Source organism: Cinclus cinclus, chromosome 8, assembly GCF_963662255.1.
Source record: "Cinclus cinclus chromosome 8, bCinCin1.1, whole genome shotgun sequence".
In the NCBI taxonomy this organism is placed as follows: Eukaryota; Metazoa; Chordata; class Aves; order Passeriformes; family Cinclidae; genus Cinclus; species Cinclus cinclus.
In genome coordinates this window covers 11,189,561-11,212,362 of record NC_085053.1, presented here as the reverse complement: position 1 = coordinate 11,212,362, position 22,802 = coordinate 11,189,561, and the positions used below count along the sequence as shown (strand labels likewise).

Genomic DNA, 22,802 nt, shown 5'->3' with positions numbered 1-22,802 from the left:
ATGGCGGCCCCGGGCGCTGAGGAGCTGCGGGCGGGCGGCCCGGGGCTGGGCCCCGCCGTCCCGCCGCACCCCGGCGTTTCCCGGCGGCGCGGGCGCACGCTGCTGGTGCGGCACCTGCCCGCCGAGCTGACGGCGGCGGAGAAGGAGGATCTGCTGCAGCACTTCGGGGCCGTGTCTGTGCGCGTCCTGGCGGACCACGGGCGGCTGGTGAGGGCCGGGGCCGGGGCCGGGGCCGGAGGCAGGGCCGAGCCGGGAGCCCGGGCGGGGCCGAGCCGGGCGGAGCGGGGGTCCCGCTCCCGGGAAGCCCCGCGGGGCGGGCGGGACGGACAGCGCCGGCTGGAAAATTAGGAGGGAGAGTTAGAAACAATTCAAACGTTCAGAGCACAGTAGTTGTAACTTTTGTAGCAGGAGGACCATTACTTTCAGGAGTTACTTTGATGAAAATGTCTTGTGAGGTGCTCAAAATGTATTTTCTGGTTTGGAAGAGGATTTGATCTCTTTGTCTATATGTACTTCCTTGCAGCTTAGAATGATTTTTGCTTGCTAGGAAAAACCCCCGCTTATCCTGTATTCCTCAAACTGCTGAGCTCATGTCTTAATTTTGACTGCAGGAGGTACTTTTCCAAAATTCATCAGAAAAATGTTTTCTAATCCTTCATATATGCCTCAAATGGGAGTTAGATGATTACCATCTAGAAGCTTTCAAATATGTTAAACCTGAACTAATAAAGTGCTTGTGGGTCAATGTTTTACGTGCAATCTCTTTTTGATTCAAGTACATTATAACTTTTTTTTGTTTGTTTTCTAGAAACATACTGCTTTTGCCACCTTTCCCAGTGAAAATGCAGCTGCAAAGGTTTGTACTGAGTCTGTTACTGAATGTTTTAACAAAGCACTTAATTGCCAGTGCTCTAACATGGTTTACACCTCATCTGGTACTTAGTGCTGGGAAAAAATAAAACAGCTCAATTCGAGTACTGTTTCAGGATTTGCTTGCAGGACTTGATGAAATTCTTGAACACTTCTGAAAGGTGGATTGGAAGGGGTTAATTTAATGAAAGTTGTCTGTTCCAGTCTGTCACACAGAGCCTGGCAAACTTAAGAAGCTGAGACTGCTCAGAGCCCTGTTTAGGATGTGTGTGCATTTACATACGAAATATAATCCAAAGAGAGTTTCCTTGTCTCCTATGTAATTGTGTATTTGCCAATAAAAGTCAGCCTTAGTGATACTCAAAATCCAAATTTGGCTTGAATGCCCAACTTTGATAAGAAAACTACCATGTTAATAGGGGATATGGATGTCAAAAAGGTAAAACTAATAATGCTCTTTAAATACCAGTCTGGTTAAAAATCCTGTGTCAGAACTTCCCCCTTATACCTTGATTTGTATTTTTTTCTATTGTGTCTGTTTTTTTAGGCCACACTTTAAAGAACTAAAAAAGTCAGATTGTGTGAGGTGAACAGGGGTGAATTAGGTGCTTGTGCCAATTGTTAGCAGTCTCTTGGGTTCTGGTCTTGAAGAATGCTAGATTTTCCTAGTGCCACTGTTAGCATCTTGATTTTAAAATTTATAGCTGTTACAGACAGTTAAGCATGCTTGCTAAGCTTAGGTTTAGCTCACCTTCTGAGCAAAAGGTTGGCTGCTTGAAAGTCCAGCAATTTAGTAGGCTGTGTGAAAAGTCTGATTGCTGAGGCTGCTGCTGTGTTCAGGTGACCAACCTGCAGTGGTTCTGACTATGGAGCCTGGGCCCTTTCCTTCCTGCCAGGAGGAAATAAGTGGGGCTGGGAAGACACAAACAGTGCAGAACTCTTGTGTCCACAGTAGCTCAGACTTAGCTTAAAGCAGCTGGGACTGCATCCTATGGCCAGTGTACAACTCAAACAAAAAACAGTTACACTTTTTAAAATAATTCTCGTGTTTGTCCTCTTCTTTTTTTTTCTCCTCTGTAATTACTTGAAGGCTTTATCAAGACTGCACCAGCTGAAACTTTTAGGTCACACATTAGTTGTTGAATTTGCAAAGGAGCAAGAGAGTGCACAGGTACTTATCCAGCCTTCTGTCTCAGACAAGTGCAAAAGGTATGTGCAGAATAATTTCCTTGTTAGTGTGTGGTTAAGGAAAGGGCATTCCGGCTTCGTCCTACTTCCCTAGTACTTTTAACTCAAAGGATAAATTGTAACCACTTGGAAGTCTTAACAAATAAGTTCAAATCAGTAGGAGAGTGACTGCATTCCTCCCAGCAGAACTGTCATCACCTGTGGAATGTGCAAATAAGTGATAAAAGCTATGTGATAGTGCTTAATTAAAAATAATGTAGTAGAGTGTTCAAGTTCTTTATTCCACTTTCTGAATATGAGCAAATCAATAATTCAATACCTTTGAATTTACAGTTTCTGAGCAAAGTGCATGATAAATAATTTTAGTTCTTTTCTTGTGAGTGGATGTAAGCCAGGAGTGTTGGAATATGGGGAGACTAATTCAAATCTGCATAAGTATTTCTTTTAAAAGACTGTCACTGCTGTAATTATCCACGTTTTAATTGTGAAGAATTGATAATGGCTATAGTAATGTAATTGGTAAAAAAAAAGTTAAAAATACCTTGCTGACTTATTTTTATATTAATTAGCATTTGATGCGTATTTTATATATTTCATAAGGCATACTTAATTTTTGCCCTGTTTTAATTAAGACTAAATTAATTTTCAGTATAGAAGAACCAATGAAAGAAGAAGAGAAGACAGAACCAAACTGTGTTAAAATAGAGAATGGAATTGCACCCAACCATGGGTTAGTGTTGGGATTTTTTTTATCTTATTTTATTCTGTTACAGATTATTTTGAAATGTGTTATGTATTGTTGAACAAGAATTTTGTTTCCTTCTGTGCTACTGTTCCTCAGGCATAGCTGTAGGAGTTGTCGTAAAGATGAAGTTTCAGTTCCTCAAGTTTAGAATCCTCAGAGCTGTGTAGTGACTGGTGCTTTGAGTGTGAAGGTGTGGATTGCAGAGCAGCCTTCTAGCACTATGCATTGCTTTCTTGGGGGGTTGGAGGGCTCCCAGGGTTCTCCCAGGGTTACCACCAGAATTCCACTGACTTGGTTTTCCTGATGTTTTTTCCTTCCCCCCCCCATTTTCATTTTAGCATACAGGAAGTAGTAAATTTTTGGAAGCTAATGCAGCCCTTTGAGCATTGAGTTTATGATATTTGTTCAGGCTGCTATGCTGTGCTTTTGGTTTTGGACATGTTGATTGTTTCTGTTTGCTTTAGGCTTCTGCATGGCTTTCATTATGCCCAAGCCTAAGTCCAGTAAATCTGTCATGTATTGGGGACTACTCCTTGATGTTAAAGGCATTGTAAGTGGCCCAAAACTGATCTGGGGAAATAATAATATTTCAGTGTTACTTCAGATGTAATTAATAGTTAAACCTCTAGTAATCATTAATTGTTACCAGTGATTAAGTGGCAGTAATGTTAAGGTGTCTTGTTTTCAATCTTTTTCCTCAGCCTCACCTTTCCCATCAATTCTTGCCTCAAATATTTGTATCCACCACCTTCAAGTGCAATTCTAGCAAATATAGCAAATGCCTTGGCAAGCGTGCCCAAATTTTATGTCCAGGTAAGTAAAGAAACAGGAAAAGAAAGAGTATAAAATTAAAAAAAATAATAATTTTTTCCTCTTAATTATCCACAGAAGTAATTATTTTTGTCATAGTAAATACTAATTTGGTTTTTCTGTGGTAGCATTAACCAATCTTAGTTTTTTATTATGCTGAGGTAAAGAGATTTTATTAACCTGAGGTAGATTACTTAGTTGACACTGAAGACTTAACTGGATATGCTCTTCCTAATTAGATGTGACTTAAGTACCTGGAATTTCATTCTGAGAAGATGCTGTACTTTTTTTATTAACCTTGTTAGGGTGTTGCTTATATTGACTATTAGTGTTGGATCTCAAGTGCAGGTTTCACATTGGTCATGAACATTAAAACTGTGCTGATCTACACCTGCCAGGATTGATTGACTCTTTTACCTAACAAGGAACTGTTATCACTTACTTAGTCAAAGGAAACCTGCTTGTTTTGACTTGTTTTAGGTACTTCATCTGATGAATAAAATGAATCTTCCTCCACCTTTTGGGCCAATTACTGCTCATCCTCCCATGGTAACATTTAAAATATATGTTTTCAGAACTGTAAAATTGATTCACAATTCAAAATGTTAGAAACATGATAGAAGATCTGCATTCTAAGAGGATTGAAAATCCTGCTTCATTTCACTGGATTTCCTGGTCTTCTAAAGCAATTTTTTGACTGTACTTAGAGCAAAGAAATACCCATCTATGGTAGCAGCACTGGAATGTTTCAAGCTGTTGTTTCACTGCTGAAATTGAGATGGCTTTGGAGCCTAAGCCTCTACCCATCTGCTTTGACTGTATTCTTCTTGGGAGAGTCTTTGAAACTGAGTGCAGAGTGAAAATCCAAGGCCATGGTTGCTGTATTTTAAATTTTAAATTAAAACACTCAACTATTATGCTTCAGAAAGCAGATTTTTTTTTTTTTTTTTTTTTGCTTGTGGAAGTTTTTCATTAGTAATATAGTTTACCAAAATGGTACCTAGATCCCTATAAGCATGCTTTGAGAAAATACTTGTTAAATTATAATTTGTTGCTTTGACTGATTTTATTAAGAAAACAAGATGCATTTAGATTTTTTTCCTTATAAAAGTTTAATTTTTAAAACTTTTCCTCCATAATTAGTATGAAGAGTATTTACCAGTACCTGTGCCACCTCCCCCAATCCCACCTCTACCTCCTGAAGAGCCTCCTTTGCCTGAAGAGGAAGAAGAGCGACTGTCTAGTGGAGATGAATCAGAATATGAAAGTGATAATGATGAGGAAAAGGAGAGGTATGCATTTTACAGTCATTTGCAAGGTTTTGGGCTCTTTTCAAGCGGTGCTTTTGCTTTTCTAGCTTCTAGTTGAGCACATGGTAATGTTTGCAGTATCTAGTAGAGATTATGTAGAAATCTTTCCAGATGCTTAGAGAAATTCCAGAGTGCAGAAGGACAGTGCAGGTTTCAATGCAGTAAGAAAAGGAAAGTGGCCTATTGGTGTACAAATGTTTGTTCCCGTGTCCAAAAAAACCCATCTAAACAAAAACTCAGTTTGAAGAGTGCAGATGTAAGGAAGCGAGAAAGTAGATTATTTTCTGAAGTCTTCATTGTTCCATATCTTTCTAAATTGCCTCCTCAGCCTGAATCATATGTGCACACCAACTTCCTGAACATTCTTTGTACATCAGTGGGTATTGCTAGGGGTGATAATATTTGCCCTGAGGATTCTCTTGCAGTTTTGGGACTGAATTGCATCATCGCTATATTTTTTTAATATTTAACACTAAATTTAAAAGGAGATTATTTTTTTTTCTTTGCTGTCTAAACTAAGAAGTAAATCAGAAAGTCCCTATGCTGTATTTGGAAAAAGGTACCCTTCTTGAGTGTTATAAAATCAGGTTCAGCTTGGGGCATCAACAGCTTCTCTCACAGCTTCAGTGTCCCAGTAAGGAGCATGCCTGGGGAAGGAAGAGCATCACTGACATTTTGGTCAGTCCTTAAGTGCTCTGTGTGTATTGATTTGCTGTGTTACAGTTTCACTTTGAAGGTAGTTAGTTTTACAATTATATACTGAAAAGTTCTATGTCAAGGGCTTTAAGGAAAGAAGGAGGAGTTTTCAAATGAGTACTTTCAAATAAACTGTAAACATCTTTGTTTTATTTTTTTTTGTTTTGGTTTTATTTTTGTTTAAAATAGAATGACCAAGTTGATGGAACTTGCAACCCTGCAGCCTAAAAGACCAATAAACACAAAGAAACGTGGTGTTAGAAAAAAGCAAAGAATTAAAGACATGTTGAATGTTCCTGTGTGTACTTCCCACAGGTTTGTGGTTTTTGCACTTATCCTTTTGATTTTATTGCTTTAAAAATTCAAATTTTCCTCTAGTTTGAACTAAAGTCTGCTCAACAACCTCAGTGTGCCTGATTCAGGCTCTGTTTCTCTTTCCTTTAAACTGATAGAAATTTCTTATCATAAAAATCTAGGTAGTTTCACATCACAGCTGCGCCAAGCAATTTGGATTTATTGTTTGGGCTGCTTCTTAAAAGAAAAAAAAATTAAAAGTATGACACTGGAAGTATAGAAACTGACTTGCTTTAAAGTAAGTTTGGGTCTTGGAACTGCAGTTCTGTGCCACAGGAGACAGCAGAGTAGTATTTCTGTGTTGTCATGAATGACTGTGAATGCATTTTTGCTGATGGCTGTCTGCTTCCTCCAGGTGATTTGCTACATTTTTTATAATATATTTTATACACTATGTGAGAGCAGCAGCAAGGCCAGTTATTTTTCATGCTTAAGTTACTGAAGTTTTTAATAAATGCCTGTGTGTATTGTACTGTGGTACGTGATTGGTTTACTCCCTCTGCCAGACACACCTGCTATATATATCTACAGTGTTGTAATCATCTGAAACTCTGTTGGGTGAAATGTATGAAATGGAGAACATGTGTTTGTGGTAAACAACAGCATAAAATCTATCTGGAAGAAATCTTGTATTTGACCAAGCATTCACCGGTGTCTGAATCTTTAATGAACGTGTTGTTGTTTTAAACAGTAACTCGCACCCTGCACTGTCACCTTCAGATGTCTTTGAGCAGCCACAGCATGTAGGTCATAAAAAAATAGAGTTTCATATTAGTACTGAGATCCCAGCTGTTCTTCAGATAAACTCAGAAAAAGAAGAAAAAAACGGTAAGAGAGTTTGTACTTCAAATGTATTTAATGTTAAAGTCATGTGACTTCAGTGTGTGAAAAAAGAAATAACTCTTGATCTTGGTGTCAGTAAATGTACAAACCACTTACATAATTTTTTTGAAATTTCAGACCTTTATGCAACCACAGAAGAAATCAATAATACAGGCTTTGGAAGGATTTTCCCAGCTCCTAGCTCGAATGATAAAATGGAAACTGAAGAGGAAGATGATGAAATACCATCAGAATTTATTACTAGAAAGGATCTAGAAAAAAACAGGCTTTCTAGAGAAGGTATAACTGAGAATAGATTATGATAGCTTTTTGATTTGTTGCAAAAATAGCTTAAATAAGTGTTTATTTTCTTAATTGAGCATACAGTGAATTATTTTATACTGAGCAAATGTGCAAAGTAAATGAACTAAAGTATGGGTGGTTTTCTTTTTTTTTTGTCTTCAAGAAATGGAAAAATATTCTGTTTTCAGAAACTATGAGCCAGGTGATCCAAATTGCAGGATATATGTGAAGAATTTAGCTAAACAAGTTCAAGAAAAGGTAAGTAAGCAAGCACATATGTATCAGAAGGGCTTTTTGTTAGCATTTATCTTACACCTACACTTTAATTTCAGGATCTTAAGTTCATTTTTGGAAGATATGTTGACTTCCAGTCAGAGGTGGAACGCAATATGTGAGTTCATTTTGTACTTTGTTAAAATTAAGCCTTTTATATTAACTTCTATGACTCTGCTGGAAACTGGGATTTTAAAAATAGCCATATGTACATTTTCTGTGTTTCTGCATGAGCAAAGAATATTTTATACCTACAAGTCTGCATTTATGAAGATTAAGAAATAGAATTATTTTATGAACAATGAGTGAAGACCCTATTATTTTCCCTTTATATTTTCATTGCCAGATTTGCTTTTCTTGGCTGTGTGACACAAAATGAGCCATGCAGGTGATTGTGTGTATCTGATCATTTTGCATCTGTCCTGTTTAGTAGTACTGCGCATCAATTTGCCATCCTGCAGTTTAATATTACCTTTTAGTAAATGGTTTCCCTAGACAAAATGGTCTCTAAGGACACCACGCCTCCTTGTAGGCTTTGCTTCTGTTCCTGCTGTTTCTCCCCCCTGAAGCATGAGAATTCATGTGTTTGTTACCCATGAGTAACTCCCAGCTCTCCACTGTGCCCCTAGGTTTGATATCCGTTTGATGAAAGAAGGCCGTATGAAGGGACAGGCTTTCATCGGGCTTCCCAATGAGAAAGCAGCTGCTAAAGCACTAAAGGAAGCAAATGGCTATGTCTTATTTGAAAAACCCATGGTGGTAGTATCCTTTTCTTTGAGCATTTACATTATATTCTTTGTAAGCTCTGCCAATCTCTCGTTTTGTTGTCGTAGTGTCCTGCAAATTAGAAAATGCCTGAAGAAAACCAGTCAGCATAACACAGTGCACTATTTATGGTAGCTGAAAAAAGCACAGAGGCAGCTCTTCTGAAATAGGAAGGTGTCAAAGTGCTTTATTTAAGAACAAAATTCGCTGGTCTTACATCTTTGATCCTGCAAAGACAAAATACAATTTATAATTTAAATAATTTTAATATAATACAAAAGATAATTTAGCTTGTATGACCACTGTATTTAAATTAAATGCAAATTTTTTGACTTGGTTATGTCTGTGTTTACAGAATCATGAGTGTAAGAAATGTTTTGTTAGAATAAGTGGTCTCTAGACTGGTTTTTCAGCTGGAACTGTCACATTTTGATTGCATAGCACTGGTTGTTTTTTTTTTTTAAAGTCCTTTCTTATTTTTCACTTAATTATTTAATAGTTTATTTCAGTTTCTTTATACCCACATTAACCCCAGCATCTGCTGTTTTTACCTCCCAAATACTGAGATATCACAGTTAAGAATTAACATGCTATATTGGAAGCTTGTAAATATCAAGCATTTATCCTACTGTAGTTACCCTTTTTACATCCAACCCATTCCCAGTTAGTCCTCCTTGTAGGCTCTCTAATAATTTCTGTACTGTGTATCCTTTTGGTTCTAATCTTTGACCAGTAGACACTGTTGCTGTAAGCTTCATGCTGTAGTGGGATTGATTCACAGATAAAGGTCACCTTCTAGACTAATTTGCAGAATTAATCTTTTTTGTCTTTGTTAATTGACTTCTACTTACCAGACACCTTAACAGAATCTCAGCAATTTGCTCGTTCAGCTAGACCAAAACAGGATGCCAATGAAGGGAAAAGAAAAAAATAAAACACTGTACAAGGTATGGACTCTCTGCCTGAAAGTAAAAGATTAGGCTGGGTTTTTTTTGTTTGTGTTTCTTTGGTTTTATTTGCTGTCTCTTTAATAGCTTCTTTAGGAATACTGATGATGGAGAAGAAATGTTCCATACAGATTTATTTTCTTATATGTGTGCTTGTATCAAAAAACAGAGTTCAAAGTGTAACAGGTTCAATAGTTGGTGTGAGTTTAAATAAAACTTTGCTTTTTTCTTTGTTAAAAGACTCAGAGACCAATATTTTCCTAATCCTGATAATGTTAGGCCGTGTGTCAGTTTCTCTAGTCCTTAATCTGCAAAGAAAATAATTTTGTGGAATTGGACCACTTACTTTTTCGTAATCTTCTAGGGTTTTGTATTGAAAAATGTTACCTCTTAACTCCTTCTTTTCCATCCCTGCCATTGTAAAGTGATCCTGAAGAACTGGTTCCAGCAATGAACTTCTGCTAGCTGTAAAGAATCTTTCCTAACTTTAGATTATGAGTTCTTAGTGCTGTTGCAGCATCCTTTAAACTTGTCTGAATTAGTGAAGGATATTCTGTTGGAAAATACTGCTTAGTGTTGCATTGATCAAGGCTTCCTTTATTGTGGAATGTATGGGTGCAAATCTTTTGCACTATTTAAACACAATGAGAAAGTAACTTGTAGCAGAAAGTTACTTAACTTTATTTCTTATAATGTAGTTTTCTTGCCTGCTGCCTACCCTGAGTATGTCATTTATGTGAGAGTAAGTCAAGCAAAATCAGCTCTAATTTACCTGAGTGGTTTCATGGCCTGCAAACATTTGCATAACGAACCCTCAAATGACCATGTGAAGTAACTGGTGCAAAAATAGGAAACATTTCTCAGTCTGCACACTCTGATACATGAGCTAGCTCAAATTTAAAGGGCATTGGCCTTAATTTCTGGCTATAGTTGAGATCACTCTGGTTATGCCTCTGCTTAAAACAAAACTAACTGAAATCTTAGCCTGAGTGATGAAACATTACTAAACCCGTGGTGTGTTTTTAATCTGGATCTTGATCCTTGTTACTCTGAAGAAAATCTGAATTCGAAATAAAGGATGTGAACAGTTTTTTTTATTTTTACAAATTGGCTGTAAAGCCCACAGTGTGGTTATTGTGATGGTAATATTTCTGTTTTTAAAAGCTACTTTAATTGTAGGTTCTTCATTCTGTCCATAGTCTAAGGATTTTTAAAATCAGATTTAAGCTTGTTTTCCTTGTAGCTGAGATGCTATTTGGTCTTACTTCCTGTTTTGTGTTACTGTTTATGGCTTGCAGAATCTGTATTTTGTCAAATTAAAGATCACTTTTTTATAGGCTGCCTTCTGTACTGGTCACTGAAAAAAGAGAAGAGAGCCTTGGCTAAAGTGTTCTGTTAGGATCGAGTATTTATGAGAGCATTTGAGTCTTGTTTCTCACTCCTTTCTTGTTAGCAAAAAACTTCTGTTTGTCTTATCTAGTGTCTAATAAGATTACTAAGGTTTCTTACATTTAAAAAAAATTGAAGCATTTTAGCTGTTGGGGAGCCTGATAGATGAAGTCTGAGCACTTTTATTCTTTTAGGAATTCCACATCTTTTAAACTAATTCTGAATTCATTAAACATGCTTAAATACTTGAATTGCATAAAGAAAATAACAAGGGGCTTGTTTGTTACTATGTTGATGGTCAGCTCAGGAGCTTTTTCTAGAGTGAGCAAACCATACTTAGGCAAGATTTAATTTTGCACCTGAAAGTCTTCCATGAGTTACCATTTTACAGGTGTCCCTGGTGCTCTGTCCATAGGCAGAACTTCTCACCTGGACTGTTTATATATTGTAATCAGAACAATATGCCATGGAGTTACACAGGTTTCTAAGGATCCACGGGGTTTAATTAAAAATATTTGTTGCATTTCCCAAGTAATGGTTAAAATGAACCCTTTTTCTGTTCCTGCTGGAATATTCATGGATGCTCATTTATGATGCAAAATTCCACGATAAAAAACTGAGTCTAGGGTTGTTGGGGTTTTTTTGTTTGTTTTGTTTTGTTTTGCTTTGCTTTGTTTTGTTGGGGTTTTGTTTGTTTTTTTTTCTGTTTGGTTGGTTTTGGTATTTTAAATTTATTTTCTATGAAGGCTTTTTTATTTTTTTTGGACAATACAGTACATACAGTTTATAAAAATACTGCAGAATTCCTTGCTGGAATGTCTTTTTATTGATGGACTGGCAAAAAGGTCACCTAAAATGACTTTGTCCTGTAGCTAAAGTACAACTTTTTGGGAGAAAAGTTACATGGAAGAAACTGATGTTGATAGGTTTCCAGCTTCTTCCTAGGGAAGAAGTGGTTTGAAAGCTGGCATTAAAGGGAAACATGATTGGGTTTTGGGCCTGATGGAAATAAAGTGAGTCTGTAAAATGACGAAGACTTGAAGGAGATGGAAAAATCTGCTGGTGTCCTAATAGTTCAAGTTATCAAAAATGTATTTACTATAAATATGAAGTTTAGTGTTGATGGACTCATCAGCATTCATTCAATTTTGTAAGGGGATAGAACTGGTTTTTATCAAAGAGGCATATTTGCTTTTTGTTTTGCTAGGTAGCATAAAATTATGTGTGCAATACTGAGAATCAAGTAAAATTAAACCACATTCTGCTGTTCTTCTTTAGAAACATTCCTGCGTAAATACTGCAGTAATACTGTCATGCAGAGTGTATCCTTTCTTGTTGTATCCTTTTTTGTGCAATGTTTCCTTGTAGCACTCAACTGCATCTTAAGTTTTCGTGTAGAGTAGGTGTGGGGAGGAGTTAACATGTTTTAAATTGGAGCTAGTCTAATATCAGGGGGGAAAAGAAACCAATGAGTTGTCTGTGTTATGTGAATAGACACAATGAAGGTTCTTAGTCTTAAAGGTGGCCTTCACCTTCCTCAGATACACTACTAATTTGTGGTCCTATTCCTTAGTGGAACAGTTCTAGCTCATACCAGCTGATCTGTGTGAAGCTGTGCTGAGCTCACACTGACCAAGTTACCTTTTTCTTTAAATACATAATAATATAATAATATATTGGCTAAAATACATTGCAGAGCAGTCTCAGTATTAAGGGATTTACCAGTATTATAGATCATTTGATGATTACTGTTGTCCTGGCACATGAGAAACAATCTGGAGTTGATTTAGTTTATACATTCCTTACTTTATCTGAGTGAAGAAGAAAATTAACAGTATCTTGCAATTAAGTATATGGAGCTGGACTAATAATCAACTTTTAATCACTGCTACCTTTTTGTTGGTTGTTTGGGTTTTGTTAGATTGCTCTCTGCACTGAGGTAGTGTTGATGCTAGTGACTTAACATTTCCTGTGGGTTTCATACTACATTACTGTTTAACTTTTTGTAATATAAAATTAATACAGCCTGCATTTATTCAGATGCATTTTTCACAGACATTAAGCACTTTTTAAAACACTAAGCATCTTTTAATTAGTTGTCAAAAGCCAGTATAACACTGCTATTTTTTGATAGTTCTTACTTTTAACATGCCTTTGTGATGTTCCAGGTCCCTTTTGTGTTCCATCTCTTTCAAGTATTACCAAGCTGGGGAAGAAGCACTATAATCATCAGGACTCTTGAACTGTGCGTAGTAGCATTTCTAAAGTACTTAAGGCAGAGAATAAATTTTCTCAAAGATTCCACATATCTTTAAATATCACAAGATTTACATCATAAATGTATGTTAGATTGCTTGTGAAATCTAATAAATTATTTGTCTTCATTTTGCTGCCTTCTTTTTGTTTTGAATTTTGTTCTTGGGGTTTTGCGTGGGACAGATCTTCCTGTCTTGGAGACCAAGCAGGACTGGTGCATTGACCTGAATTTGTACGGTGAAACTGGGCACTGTTCTTCTTCAGCAATTAACTTGAATTGTTCATCTGCAACTTGAAAATTGCCACTGGTGAGACTGAAGTCATTAAAACCAGAGTAGCAGTTAAAACTGGTATAGATGTGGTCCTTGTCCTGTTGAGGGTGATAGTAACAGTGGCCACGCAGTAGGATTTGCTACACAGTGAGCTGGTTAGTGGAACTGTCTACAACAGTTTGTGGGAAACTTTGCAATGACGTCTAATTGACAAGCAATTCTAGTCCAGTGGACTTAAAGGAAAAGTTATTCCATAAATTACTAAATCGTAGTTGATGATGTGGGAGCTGGCTGGTGTAAAAGATTTATGTTGTTACTATTCCAGCTGCAAACAGTCTAAATCACTAGTAATTGGTGGCTGGACCAAAGAGAGTCTATCTTTGCTATTTTTTTTCCAATATGAGCTGGATTAGCAGATTATTTTAAAATGCTTTTACTGGAATTATTCTTTGTTTGCTTGGTGCATTCCCATGGGAACTGTGTAATTGTTCCTTCAATTCTAGAGAGCTTTTTCAACTTCATTGCTTCTGTGGCTCTCCAGCAGTAAGTCCTAACACAAGTGAATTTTCAAAGCGCCGAAGTAGGACAACAGCAAGGTGGTGCTGTGCTCAAGGACAAAATACTTTCTAAAATAATGTGGGAGGTGTGCGTGGGGAGAGCGGCGCTGTCCCGCGTTGTGCCCGGGGCGGGGCCGGGCCGGGCTGGCTGTGCCGCGGAAGGGCCGGACCGGTTCGGGCAGTCCCCTCCCGGTTCGGGCAGTTCCCCCCCCTCCCGGTTCGGGCAGTTCCCCCCCCCTCCCGGTTCGGGCAGTTCCCCCCCCCTCCCGGTTCGGGCAGTTCCCCCCCCCCCCCGGTTCGGGCAGTTCCCCCCCCCCCCGGTTCGGGCAGTTCCCCCCTCCCCGGTTCGGGCAGTCCCCCCCCGGTTCGGGCGGCCCCGCCGGCCGGCTCCGGAGCGGCGGCTGCCGCAGGGGTTCTGCGGGGAGCCGCCGCAAGGTCAGGGCCGCCGCTGTGCTTCCCCGTGACAGCCTTCAGCCTCCGCCGCGTCAGCAGCTCCGCGCCGGACGCGCCGCGGGTGTCACCACGGCCGCGGGTGTGTTGGAGATCGTGGCCGGGATCACAGCTCCGGCCCTAAGCCGGCGGGAGACAGGGTGACCCCGGTGCCCGTGGGGGCCGGGACGGCACAAGGGCTCTGCAGAGACGCTCCGCTCCCAAGTTCTCTGTGCCTTGCCATCAGCGCTGCTCTCTTCCGCGTGGCCTTCTTACCATTTCTTCAGGTTTCAAAAGCATTCTGAAGCTAGAGCCTTCAGAGTGCGGTGAGGATTTCAACATCCCCATTTTCTTATTGTTGCTTGTATTGAAGGCAGAGCAGCCATAAATCTGTTTCAGAGAAATTAAAATCTACGTCTAGTCTTTTAAGTGCTTTGCTTTGGAGCTGGTCGGGTCAAGGTACATTATTCTTACTACTTTGTGTAATTTACTGCTTTATGTATTTGCTGCTGTAAGTAAAACTTGCCAATCTGATAAATGGCTTCTCTCATCAGAGAAGATTAAATTTTCTTACCTCATTTTCTCTTAATGTATGTCCTTCATATAAGGGCCAAAATGCATTCCTTCATGAAAATGGAAGCATGCAGAATACCTGCTTGTGGCTGAAACTTAATCTGTATACTTTACTGGAGAACTACAAGTAAATAAATGTATTAAAGTTATTTTGTTGACAAGCAGAAAAGCAAACTAAATATACCAAATGCTTCATTCTCGATAACCACCTGCTTGTGAAGGACAGTGACAGCTGGTAGCAGTAGGCTCTGGAAGGGAGGTTCTACACTTTATAAACTGGCGTATTTTGTGCCTAAATTTGCTCCAAAGAGTGCTCCACTACCTGAGAGATACAGATCATCCTTTCATTGAAGCTGAAATGAGGGTAGTTTTGTATAAGTCACATAAAATTTTGTATAAACTTATGTCTGGGTAAGTGTATCACAGCAGGGTGTAGTTTTCAGCAGAGCATTCCCAGGTGCATATTAAATTCAGAAAAGCACTGATTTCCTTTGTGTAGCAAACCTGAGGGCCCTTGTGTTCATGTTCAAACCTTCACTGAGGTGTTTGGTTTCCTCTGTAGAGGAATCTCTTCTCTGTTGTTTCTGTAAAATAACTTTTTATAAAGAATAGATACTTACAGCAAAGTAACAAGATTCTGTATTTTGTTATTTAAGAGAAGTATCAGTTCAGCCATTTGTTTACAGAAGTTCTTCATGTAGGATTTCTTTGTATCTCAGGCTCTCTAAATCAACTTCTGAACGTGAAGAGTGCAAAATAAGGGTCTCAATAGAGTAAAGTAAACCTGGATAGTTGTTTAATTTCTGATTTATTACATGTTGTATCTCTCGAGGTGAGCAAAAGGAGAGGCAATTTTAATATTAGGATCGTTGTTTGTCCCTCAATAAATACAAACAGGATATGAGTTGGTAAATGCAGTTCCTGGCCTAGCTCATCACAAAGGACTGCAGCTGGTTTTCAGCCTCTGGAAAGTTCCTTTTCCAGAGGTCTGTACGTGGGGACTTCTTGTTTAAGGAGCTTCACAACACTTCTAACATCTGTATGCCATTGCCCCTATTCTTAAAAGGAGAATCTCCACACAGATCAAACAGGAGTGCAGAAATCAGTAATTTAGCATTTCTGGGTTTGAGTCACTCTAATAATTTCTGTATCTTAGAGATCTTCCGGGTTTCAGGCTGTTGTTTGAATGAGAGATGTCATGCATAACAAAAATGACAGGCTAGCATGTGTTAAACCTCCAGAATAACTGGGGTTTCATAACAGATCATGGTAAGAAATATGCTGCCTTTGCAAGGTCTTGTCCAAATATATTCAGGTTGGTGGTAGCAACACCATTTTGGGGGAAAAAAAGTGGTTATCAAGGGTAAATAGGAATGTAAAATAATGTGCATTAAAATGAGAAACAAAATGTCCATTTCAATCTGTGTAAGTATTCCTTTGCCCTTTGGCGTAGTTTTTGGATTTATACTAATAAAACCACAACTTTTGCATTCTGGAGGCAGCCTGCATTAGGCAACATCTGAATTTTAACTGCATGAAAACAGTTACTGTTAGTATGGGAATTTGATACATTTCAGATAAAATCCAGTTCTCATACAAAGTGACAAGTAAATAAATATGATGCCAGAGATGGCTGTGTGTTTTCTAACATGTACTTGACTCTCTTGCAGGAACATTGACAGTTAGTAAGAAGAACACAGATGATCACAGAGCACTGGATGGGGATCTGTTTTCTGCTGTTAATTGCAGGGCTGTGCTGGGGGCAGTACAACCCCAACACCCTCCCTAAGAGAACCTCTATTGTGCATCTCTTTGAATGGCGCTGGCAGGATATTGCTCTGGAGTGTGAACGCTACTTAGCTCCTAATGGATTTGGAGGAGTTCAGGTATGTCTGTTCCTATCAGTAGGTAGTAAAATTGCTACATAGATGATAATTTGTTTTTCACAGAAAATGTTCAATTCATCAAAGGACAGGTACTGAACAAGAAAAATAGAAATTGGTAATGGAAGCAGTAGATGCTGACAAATATATTCTTCAGCTATCATCAAGTAAGCATTAATTTATTTCATTGCTCCAAAGTGCATGTTTTGCATTCTTTACTATTACATTTAGATGAATTAGAATTGCACGTCATCACTAGCTAAATCATTTTTTTTACTGTTGTGAAGAGTAACCTATGTTTATCTTCTTTATATTACACAACTCAAGGGAAGCTCTTAAGAGCTAGATAAATGTAAAATGAAACTATGACTGAACAAAGGGCTTCCAAAGAGAACAAAAAAGTGCTGAAGGTTTTAAATAAAGTACAAAAGGTTGCTAATTGTGTTCACCCAAACTGGCAAGTTTCTCTCTGTAAAGCACAGTGCCACAGTAAGACACTAAGAACCCTTCTTTACAGGAACCTGGTGTGAGCAGGCAGAGGTGAACTGAACACAGGCTCTGGTGAAGGTGTCCTTGTGTCAGTCAGTTCTGTGTGAGCAACAGATATATGTTCCTGTGGAGTCAGTATACTTCCTCTGCTGACCTAGTTCTTCAACTTCAGATGCTTCTTTTTGAAGCTTGCAGTCAAAAAGATAATTATGATACTCTGTTCATGAACTTAATTTTATACTGTGTTTCTATATGTTGAAGGCCAGGCCTAAGTCTTTTATTTCCAGCCTACTGCAGTGTAAGCAGAGGATACTGAATTATGTTTTTTCTCTAAAAACATTGGGCAAACAAATTAAGTGTTATCAGTATCCTGTTACCAAGTGCCTTTGTTTTATTCACAGATTTCACCTCCCAATGAAAATGTTATCGTTACTGACCCCAAGCAACCATGGTGGGAGAGATACCAGCCTGTCAGCTACAAGCTGTGCACAAGATCTGGAAATGAAACTGAATTTAGAGACATGGTGTCCAGGTGCAACAATGTTGGAGTAAGTACTTTTAAAAACTTCTGGTGTTTACAATGCAAGGATACAGCCAAGCAGTGATTCTACTATTTAAAAAAAATGGATGCTGTGTTACCTGCTTGTCTGTTGAGCTGCAGGTTTTATCACCCTTGCTGTATGCTAATAAAAAACAATTGAAGAAAATGTTGGGTGAAGCAAGCGAGCAGAAATAGGGAGATGGGGCTGTGGGAAGTAGCTTTTTTAAATTGTTATGTGGATACTGTTCTCTAGGTGCACATTTATGTGGATGCAGTGATCAACCATATGTGTGGAGCTAATGCTGGGGCTGGTGACCATGCTACCTGTGGAAGCTATTTCAATGCAAAGACTGAAGATTTCCCAGCTGTGCCCTATTCTGGCTGGGACTTTAATGATCATAAATGTAAATCCAGAAGTGGAAACATTGAGGATTATCAGGATGTATCTCAGGTAAACTGACAACTGTAGTTTTCATGTACATCTGTTCCTGTGCTGTGATTTCTTTGCTCTCATTTACAGTGAGACGTTTTTTAAAAAGAATTAAAAAAGCCTCATGAAGAGCCATCCAAATAAATAACAGAGGTTAGTGTTTCTATCAGGAGGACCACTACTTAAAGGGATGGCTGTACTTGGGACAATGGCTCAATTTCAGATTCAGACAAATGTGCTTAGGTAATTAATAAAGGCAATTTAAAGCTCATAAAATATACTTAGTGTGTTAAAAAATGTAGAAGTTATTATTTGTCTTTTATTGTAATTTTGAATTTTTCCTTGGTCTGAATTTTAGAAAAGAGGGGGAAATGCCATTTCTTTTTGCATGACTTTTCAATGGAAAGATACGCATGGGGAGAAAAGGCTACTGAAGGTTTTATTTGGCATCGTAAAACAGGCAAAGAGCATTCAAAATGTGTGTAGAACAGTACATGAAGTTTATTAGGTGAGAAATGTTTGATTAGAGAGTGTTTGCAGGTGCGGGACTGCCGCCTGGTCAGCCTGCTGGACCTGGCCCTGGAGAAGGACTCCGTGCGCTCCAGGATTGCCGAGTACCTGAACCATCTCCTTGCCATCGGCGTCGCAGGGTTCCGCATCGACGCTGCCAAGCACATGTGGCCTGCGGATGTCAAGGCCATTTTGGACAAGCTCAAAGATCTAAATACTCAGTGGTTTCCTGCAGGAACTAAACCTTTCATTTACCAGGAGGTAATACTTTTTTTAAAAATTTTACTTCATGTATTTCTTGCAGGCCCAGTACGGGCTCAGTCACACATAGCAATGCTTTGCATGGGCTGAGCCCAAGCAGATCTACAGAAATCATTGTCAGTACCATCCTCAACCATAATCTACAAATATCTAAACCCATAATCTACAAATACGTAATCTGCCCATAAATGATAATTGATGTGCAAAATGTCCCACTTGTTTTGGACCTTCTGGAATTAAGTGATATGAAAATTTTATTTCAGAGATGAAATGTAGTACACTGACGTTAGTGTAAAAATTCTGTTGGTTTAAAAAAGAGATTTCATTTCCTGAGTTTTAAATTCTGGATAATAAGTACCAATAAAAGACATAAATGTTGATTACGGTCTGAAACTTTATTTTCCAATGTCATAAAACTATTATTAGATATTCCAAATTTGTGTTTTACGTTTGAATAACAAATTGGAACAAGCAGGTAGGTGTTGGTTTCAGTTAGCAGAAACTAAGCTTGCTTCACACATTTTATTAAATTAGTATCTTACCTGCAAAGCCTAGGTAAATGAAAACATTCTTTAGCTCCACAGTGAAAGGATGCAGCCCAGCTGCTGGAAGCAGAGGCATTGGGGACCATACCTAAATAAAAAATACAGTCCAAGCCATAATCAAGCGTAAATGATCAGTTGGGGTAAGGAGGCATAGGATAGAAATGGAAAAGAGTTTCACAGATGGGCTGAGCTAAAAGGAAAAAGTAGCCTTACATGCAATGTTGCAAGAAAGCCAAATAAAATAATCAGCTCAAGCACTGTCCCCTTGCTTGAAGCAATGTCTAAAGCAATGTCTTTTATTTGTTTGGGTTTTGAGTAGAAAGAAATGCTCTGTCTTTCCTGTACCAGGTGATTGACTTGGGAGGAGAGCCCATCAAAGGCAGTGACTATTTTGGAAATGGCCGAGTGACAGAATTCAAATACAGTGCCAAACTGGGGACAGTGATCCGCAAGTGGAACGGAGAAAAGATGGCCTACTTAAAGTAAGGATGAAGGTGCTGCAGCTTATCCAGGATTCACTGGCTACATCACTTGACAGGGTAGCTTCAAGTCTGTGTTTTTGTTTAGGAACTGGGGAGAAGGCTGGGGCTTTGTGCCTTCTGACAGAGCCCTGGTCTTTGTGGATAACCACGACAACCAGAGAGGACATGGGGCTGGTGGATCTTCTGTTTTAACCTTCTGGGATGCCAGGTGAGGGATTGCTCTTGTGTGGGTGATGCTTCTTGCTTTTGCTGGTTTGCGTGTGTGTTCTCTGGCGGGCTCCTCCTTCCGCGTCTCATTCCTTGTTTGTCCAACAAACAGGCTCTATAAAATGGCGTCTGGTTTCATGCTTGCCCATCCATATGGGTTCACACGTGTGATGTCAAGTTTTCGCTGGCCAAGATACTTTGAAAATGGAAAGGTGAGTTATTAATGCTGAAGCTGCATCTGTGGGCATTAAGGGTCAGAACAGGACCAGAGAAATGCACGGTTCAGTGCACGGTTCAGTGCACGGTTCAGTTAGTCAAGTGATTTCCCTGTCCCGTGCTGGATGTAGCCAGTGAAAGTTTGATGCTCCCTCTAGCTTTGATTTCCAGAGGAGCTCTCTGCATTTTCAGTCAGAAGTTATAAACCTGTCTCTTTAATGACAGGACATCAATGACTGGGTTGGACCCCCAAGTAACGAGGATGGCTCCATAAAGCCTGTCACAATCAACGAGGACACAACCTGTGGCAACGACTGGGTTTGTGAACATCGCTGGCGCCAAATCAAGTAGGGCACTGAGTAGGGAGAAACAAGAAGTAAAAGCAGTTGCTTTTGCTTCCTGCTCCATGTGGCTTTAGGGCTGTTGCAGGCTGGTGCAGTGACAGACATTGGTTGTGTTTCCAGGAACATGGTTATCTTCCGTAATGTGGTGGATGGTGAGCCTTTCTCCAACTGGTGGGACAACGGCAGCAATCAAGTGGCTTTTGGCCGTGGTAATAAAGGCTTCATCATCTTCAATAACGATGACTGGTGAGTAAGAGGGAAGTAATTTACAATGTCTTATGATTATAAGTAAATTATTATGTTATAAATATGTATTTAAGCAATCTAGTTAGTAGTGAAACCTTTTAAGGTGTTGCTAGCTTGACTAGATCTTTCTAATGGAAGCTTCAGTTGCTGACAATATGAACTTAGCATTTTCGACTCCAGCATAGACACTCTTCACTCTTGGTAGTTTAGACCTTGTATTGTGGTCTTCTTAATTCTCTGTTCTGAAGCTGGCTGTGTCACTGGACCTGGTCAGCCATCAAAGTCTAAATTTATAAAAGTGAAGGAACTTGTAAACTCAGGAAAATGTTCCAAATGTGACAGTTTTAAAGTCTGTATTGGAGTCTTTTGCACAAGAATGAGATGCTAAGAGGATGGAAGCATGTCAGGGCTGTAATAATTATCTGTAGGTTGTGATGATGAGCAATCTGAAGCATGGAGTGATTGAATAGATTCTGCAGTATCCAGAGAGGTGCTAGAGGACAACTCCGAAATTACTTAACATCTGAGGTCTCCAGTATGATTTGAAGAGCATTTTAGGGTTCTTATAATGCTTACTGCACTTCATTCTTTTCCAAAGGTCCTTGAATGTATCTCTGCAGACTGGTCTGCCTGCTGGCACTTACTGTGATGTCATTTCTGGGCAAAAGGAAGGTGACTTCTGTACAGCGGTTGAAGTTCATGTTGCTGCTGATGGCATGGCTAACTTCCTGATTGGGAATGAAGACGAAGACCCATTCATTGCTATTCATGTTGATGCTAAATTGTAACCAGATGTGTTGTACATGTGCTGGTCCTTCTCTGTGTCTTTGTTAACAGCAGACAGATGTGCAGAATGTCCTGGCTCTCAGCACTGCATGAACCATGACAGGGCCAAGTGTGTTAGCTGTAATACTAATGAAATAGTGAGCAGCTGCTATGCAGACACCAGGGGACTGGTGGTGCCAGGGCAGATTTGGGAGTGGTGCTATACATCTCTGTGCATTTGTAAGTGCACTTTATTCAGTTAAGGTACTAATGAAAAATGGAAGAAGATTTACACTCTTAAATGTAAAATTGTGCTGCTCTCTGCATAAGTGGAAATGTAGTTCTCTTTAGGGGCAATTGGGATTGAGAATTGACAAGGATATCCAAAAACCAAGAGGAGACCCCTTTGTGCTGAAACATGGTACAATTCAAGTTGATATCAAGTTACATTATACCAGTTGAAAATGTGTTTCTTCTGTTGGTCTGTACATTCTATCTGGTGAATGAAAAATGGCATTTGGGTCAAGTTTATCCCTTTTTTTGTGATAAACCAAACATGAGGACAGGGTCAGAGGAAGCTGGTCCGTGATAGTCAGTTATTCTAGCCTGTGGCATCATTCAAGCCTGTGTGTTACCTGGTTCACAGTCAGTTTATGCCGGCACAAATCAAAACCACACATCTTCCATTGTTACGCCAATACTGACTTGATCTCCATTGCTGATGGCTATAATGCACTCACCATTAGGAGGGTGGGCACTCCCAGTTGTAGGAATGGAATATTTGGGTTGAAACTAGCTAAAGCCCAGTACTACCTTCAGAAAACTTTTGTTAGATGTTAGCTTTGTATAATCCTTCGTGCTGAGTGGGCTGTGTGTGCACTCCTCCCCATGCTGCTCTGGCTAAACCAAGGAGCCTTCACACCCTTTTAATTAACACTCTCAGCTGATGCACTCAAGTGGCACAGTTGCTTAGATGAAATAAAGGCCACCTATGAGCCCTTTGTGCTGGCAAGTCACCATTTTATTGCAACCTGCTGGTCCCCTTTGCCAATGGCATTGCCATCCATTGCATTGGGTTATTGAGGATGGGTCCATCCTGTTCTTGGCTGACAGGAGTGCATTTTTCACTGGAAAATACACACCATTGGAAACTGAAAGTCATGCAGTGGCATTCCATCACCTAAATGGGACTCCACAGAGAATGGTGATGCAAAAATTACCCTCAGGCCCATTTGGTTTCTCTCAGGAATATTGAGGAATGAGGGGGTCTGTTTTCACTGAATTGGTAATCACAAGGTGCAATCACTCACTGGTTCCTTGCTGT

The 22,802-nt window shown here is 39.3% G+C and overlaps 2 protein-coding genes across 5 annotated transcripts; both read left to right on the top strand.

Moving 5' to 3' along the window:
* RNPC3 (RNA binding region (RNP1, RRM) containing 3) lies at positions 1–12,856 on the top strand. 2 transcript variants are annotated; one of them, XM_062497977.1, is made up of 15 exons: positions 1–207; positions 809–856; positions 1,961–2,079; positions 2,708–2,788; positions 3,505–3,616; positions 4,094–4,162; positions 4,757–4,905; positions 5,809–5,934; positions 6,665–6,801; positions 6,934–7,095; positions 7,262–7,356; positions 7,431–7,489; positions 8,001–8,133; positions 9,011–9,083; positions 12,641–12,856. In XM_062497977.1, exons 1-14 carry the CDS (start codon positions 1–3, stop codon positions 9,068–9,070), a joined length of 1,557 nt encoding a protein of 518 aa, XP_062353961.1. In that variant the 3' UTR covers positions 9,071–9,083; positions 12,641–12,856. The 2 variants fall into 2 exon arrangements, with proteins under 2 accessions (XP_062353961.1, XP_062353960.1); XM_062497976.1 differs by having other exon boundaries at positions 11,751–12,856.
* Positions 12,632–22,125, top strand: LOC134047041 (pancreatic alpha-amylase-like). 3 transcript variants are annotated; one of them, XM_062497972.1, is made up of 12 exons: positions 12,632–12,717; positions 12,912–13,036; positions 16,230–16,445; positions 17,333–17,479; positions 17,726–17,923; positions 18,443–18,673; positions 19,567–19,700; positions 19,786–19,908; positions 20,020–20,119; positions 20,349–20,470; positions 20,588–20,713; positions 21,312–22,125. In XM_062497972.1, the coding sequence occupies exons 3-12, from the start codon at positions 16,260–16,262 to the stop codon at positions 21,499–21,501; spliced, it is 1,557 nt and encodes a 518-aa protein (XP_062353956.1). In that variant the 5' UTR covers positions 12,632–12,717; positions 12,912–13,036; positions 16,230–16,259; the 3' UTR covers positions 21,502–22,125. The 3 variants fall into 3 exon arrangements, with proteins under 3 accessions (XP_062353956.1, XP_062353959.1, XP_062353957.1); XM_062497975.1 differs by having other exon boundaries at positions 21,334–21,412; XM_062497973.1 differs by lacking the exon at positions 12,912–13,036 and having other exon boundaries at positions 12,696–12,717.
* Positions 22,126–22,802: the final 677 nt, after the last annotated feature.

Coding starts and splice junctions, on each gene's coding strand:
- RNPC3 (XM_062497977.1), top strand. CDS start 1: ATGGCGGCCCCGGGCGCTGAGGAGCTGCGGGCGGGCGGCCCGGGGCTG. Junction 6,802..6,933: donor AGAAAAAGAAGAAAAAAACG/GTAAGAGAGTTT, acceptor TTGAAATTTCAG/ACCTTTATGCAACCACAGAA. Junction 8,134..9,010: donor TTGAAAAACCCATGGTGGTA/GTATCCTTTTCT, acceptor ACAGAATCTCAG/CAATTTGCTCGTTCAGCTAG.
- LOC134047041 (XM_062497972.1), top strand. CDS start 16,260: ATGATCACAGAGCACTGGATGGGGATCTGTTTTCTGCTGTTAATTGCA. Junction 18,674..19,566: donor AACCTTTCATTTACCAGGAG/GTAATACTTTTT, acceptor TTCCTGTACCAG/GTGATTGACTTGGGAGGAGA. Junction 20,120..20,348: donor GATACTTTGAAAATGGAAAG/GTGAGTTATTAA, acceptor CTTTAATGACAG/GACATCAATGACTGGGTTGG.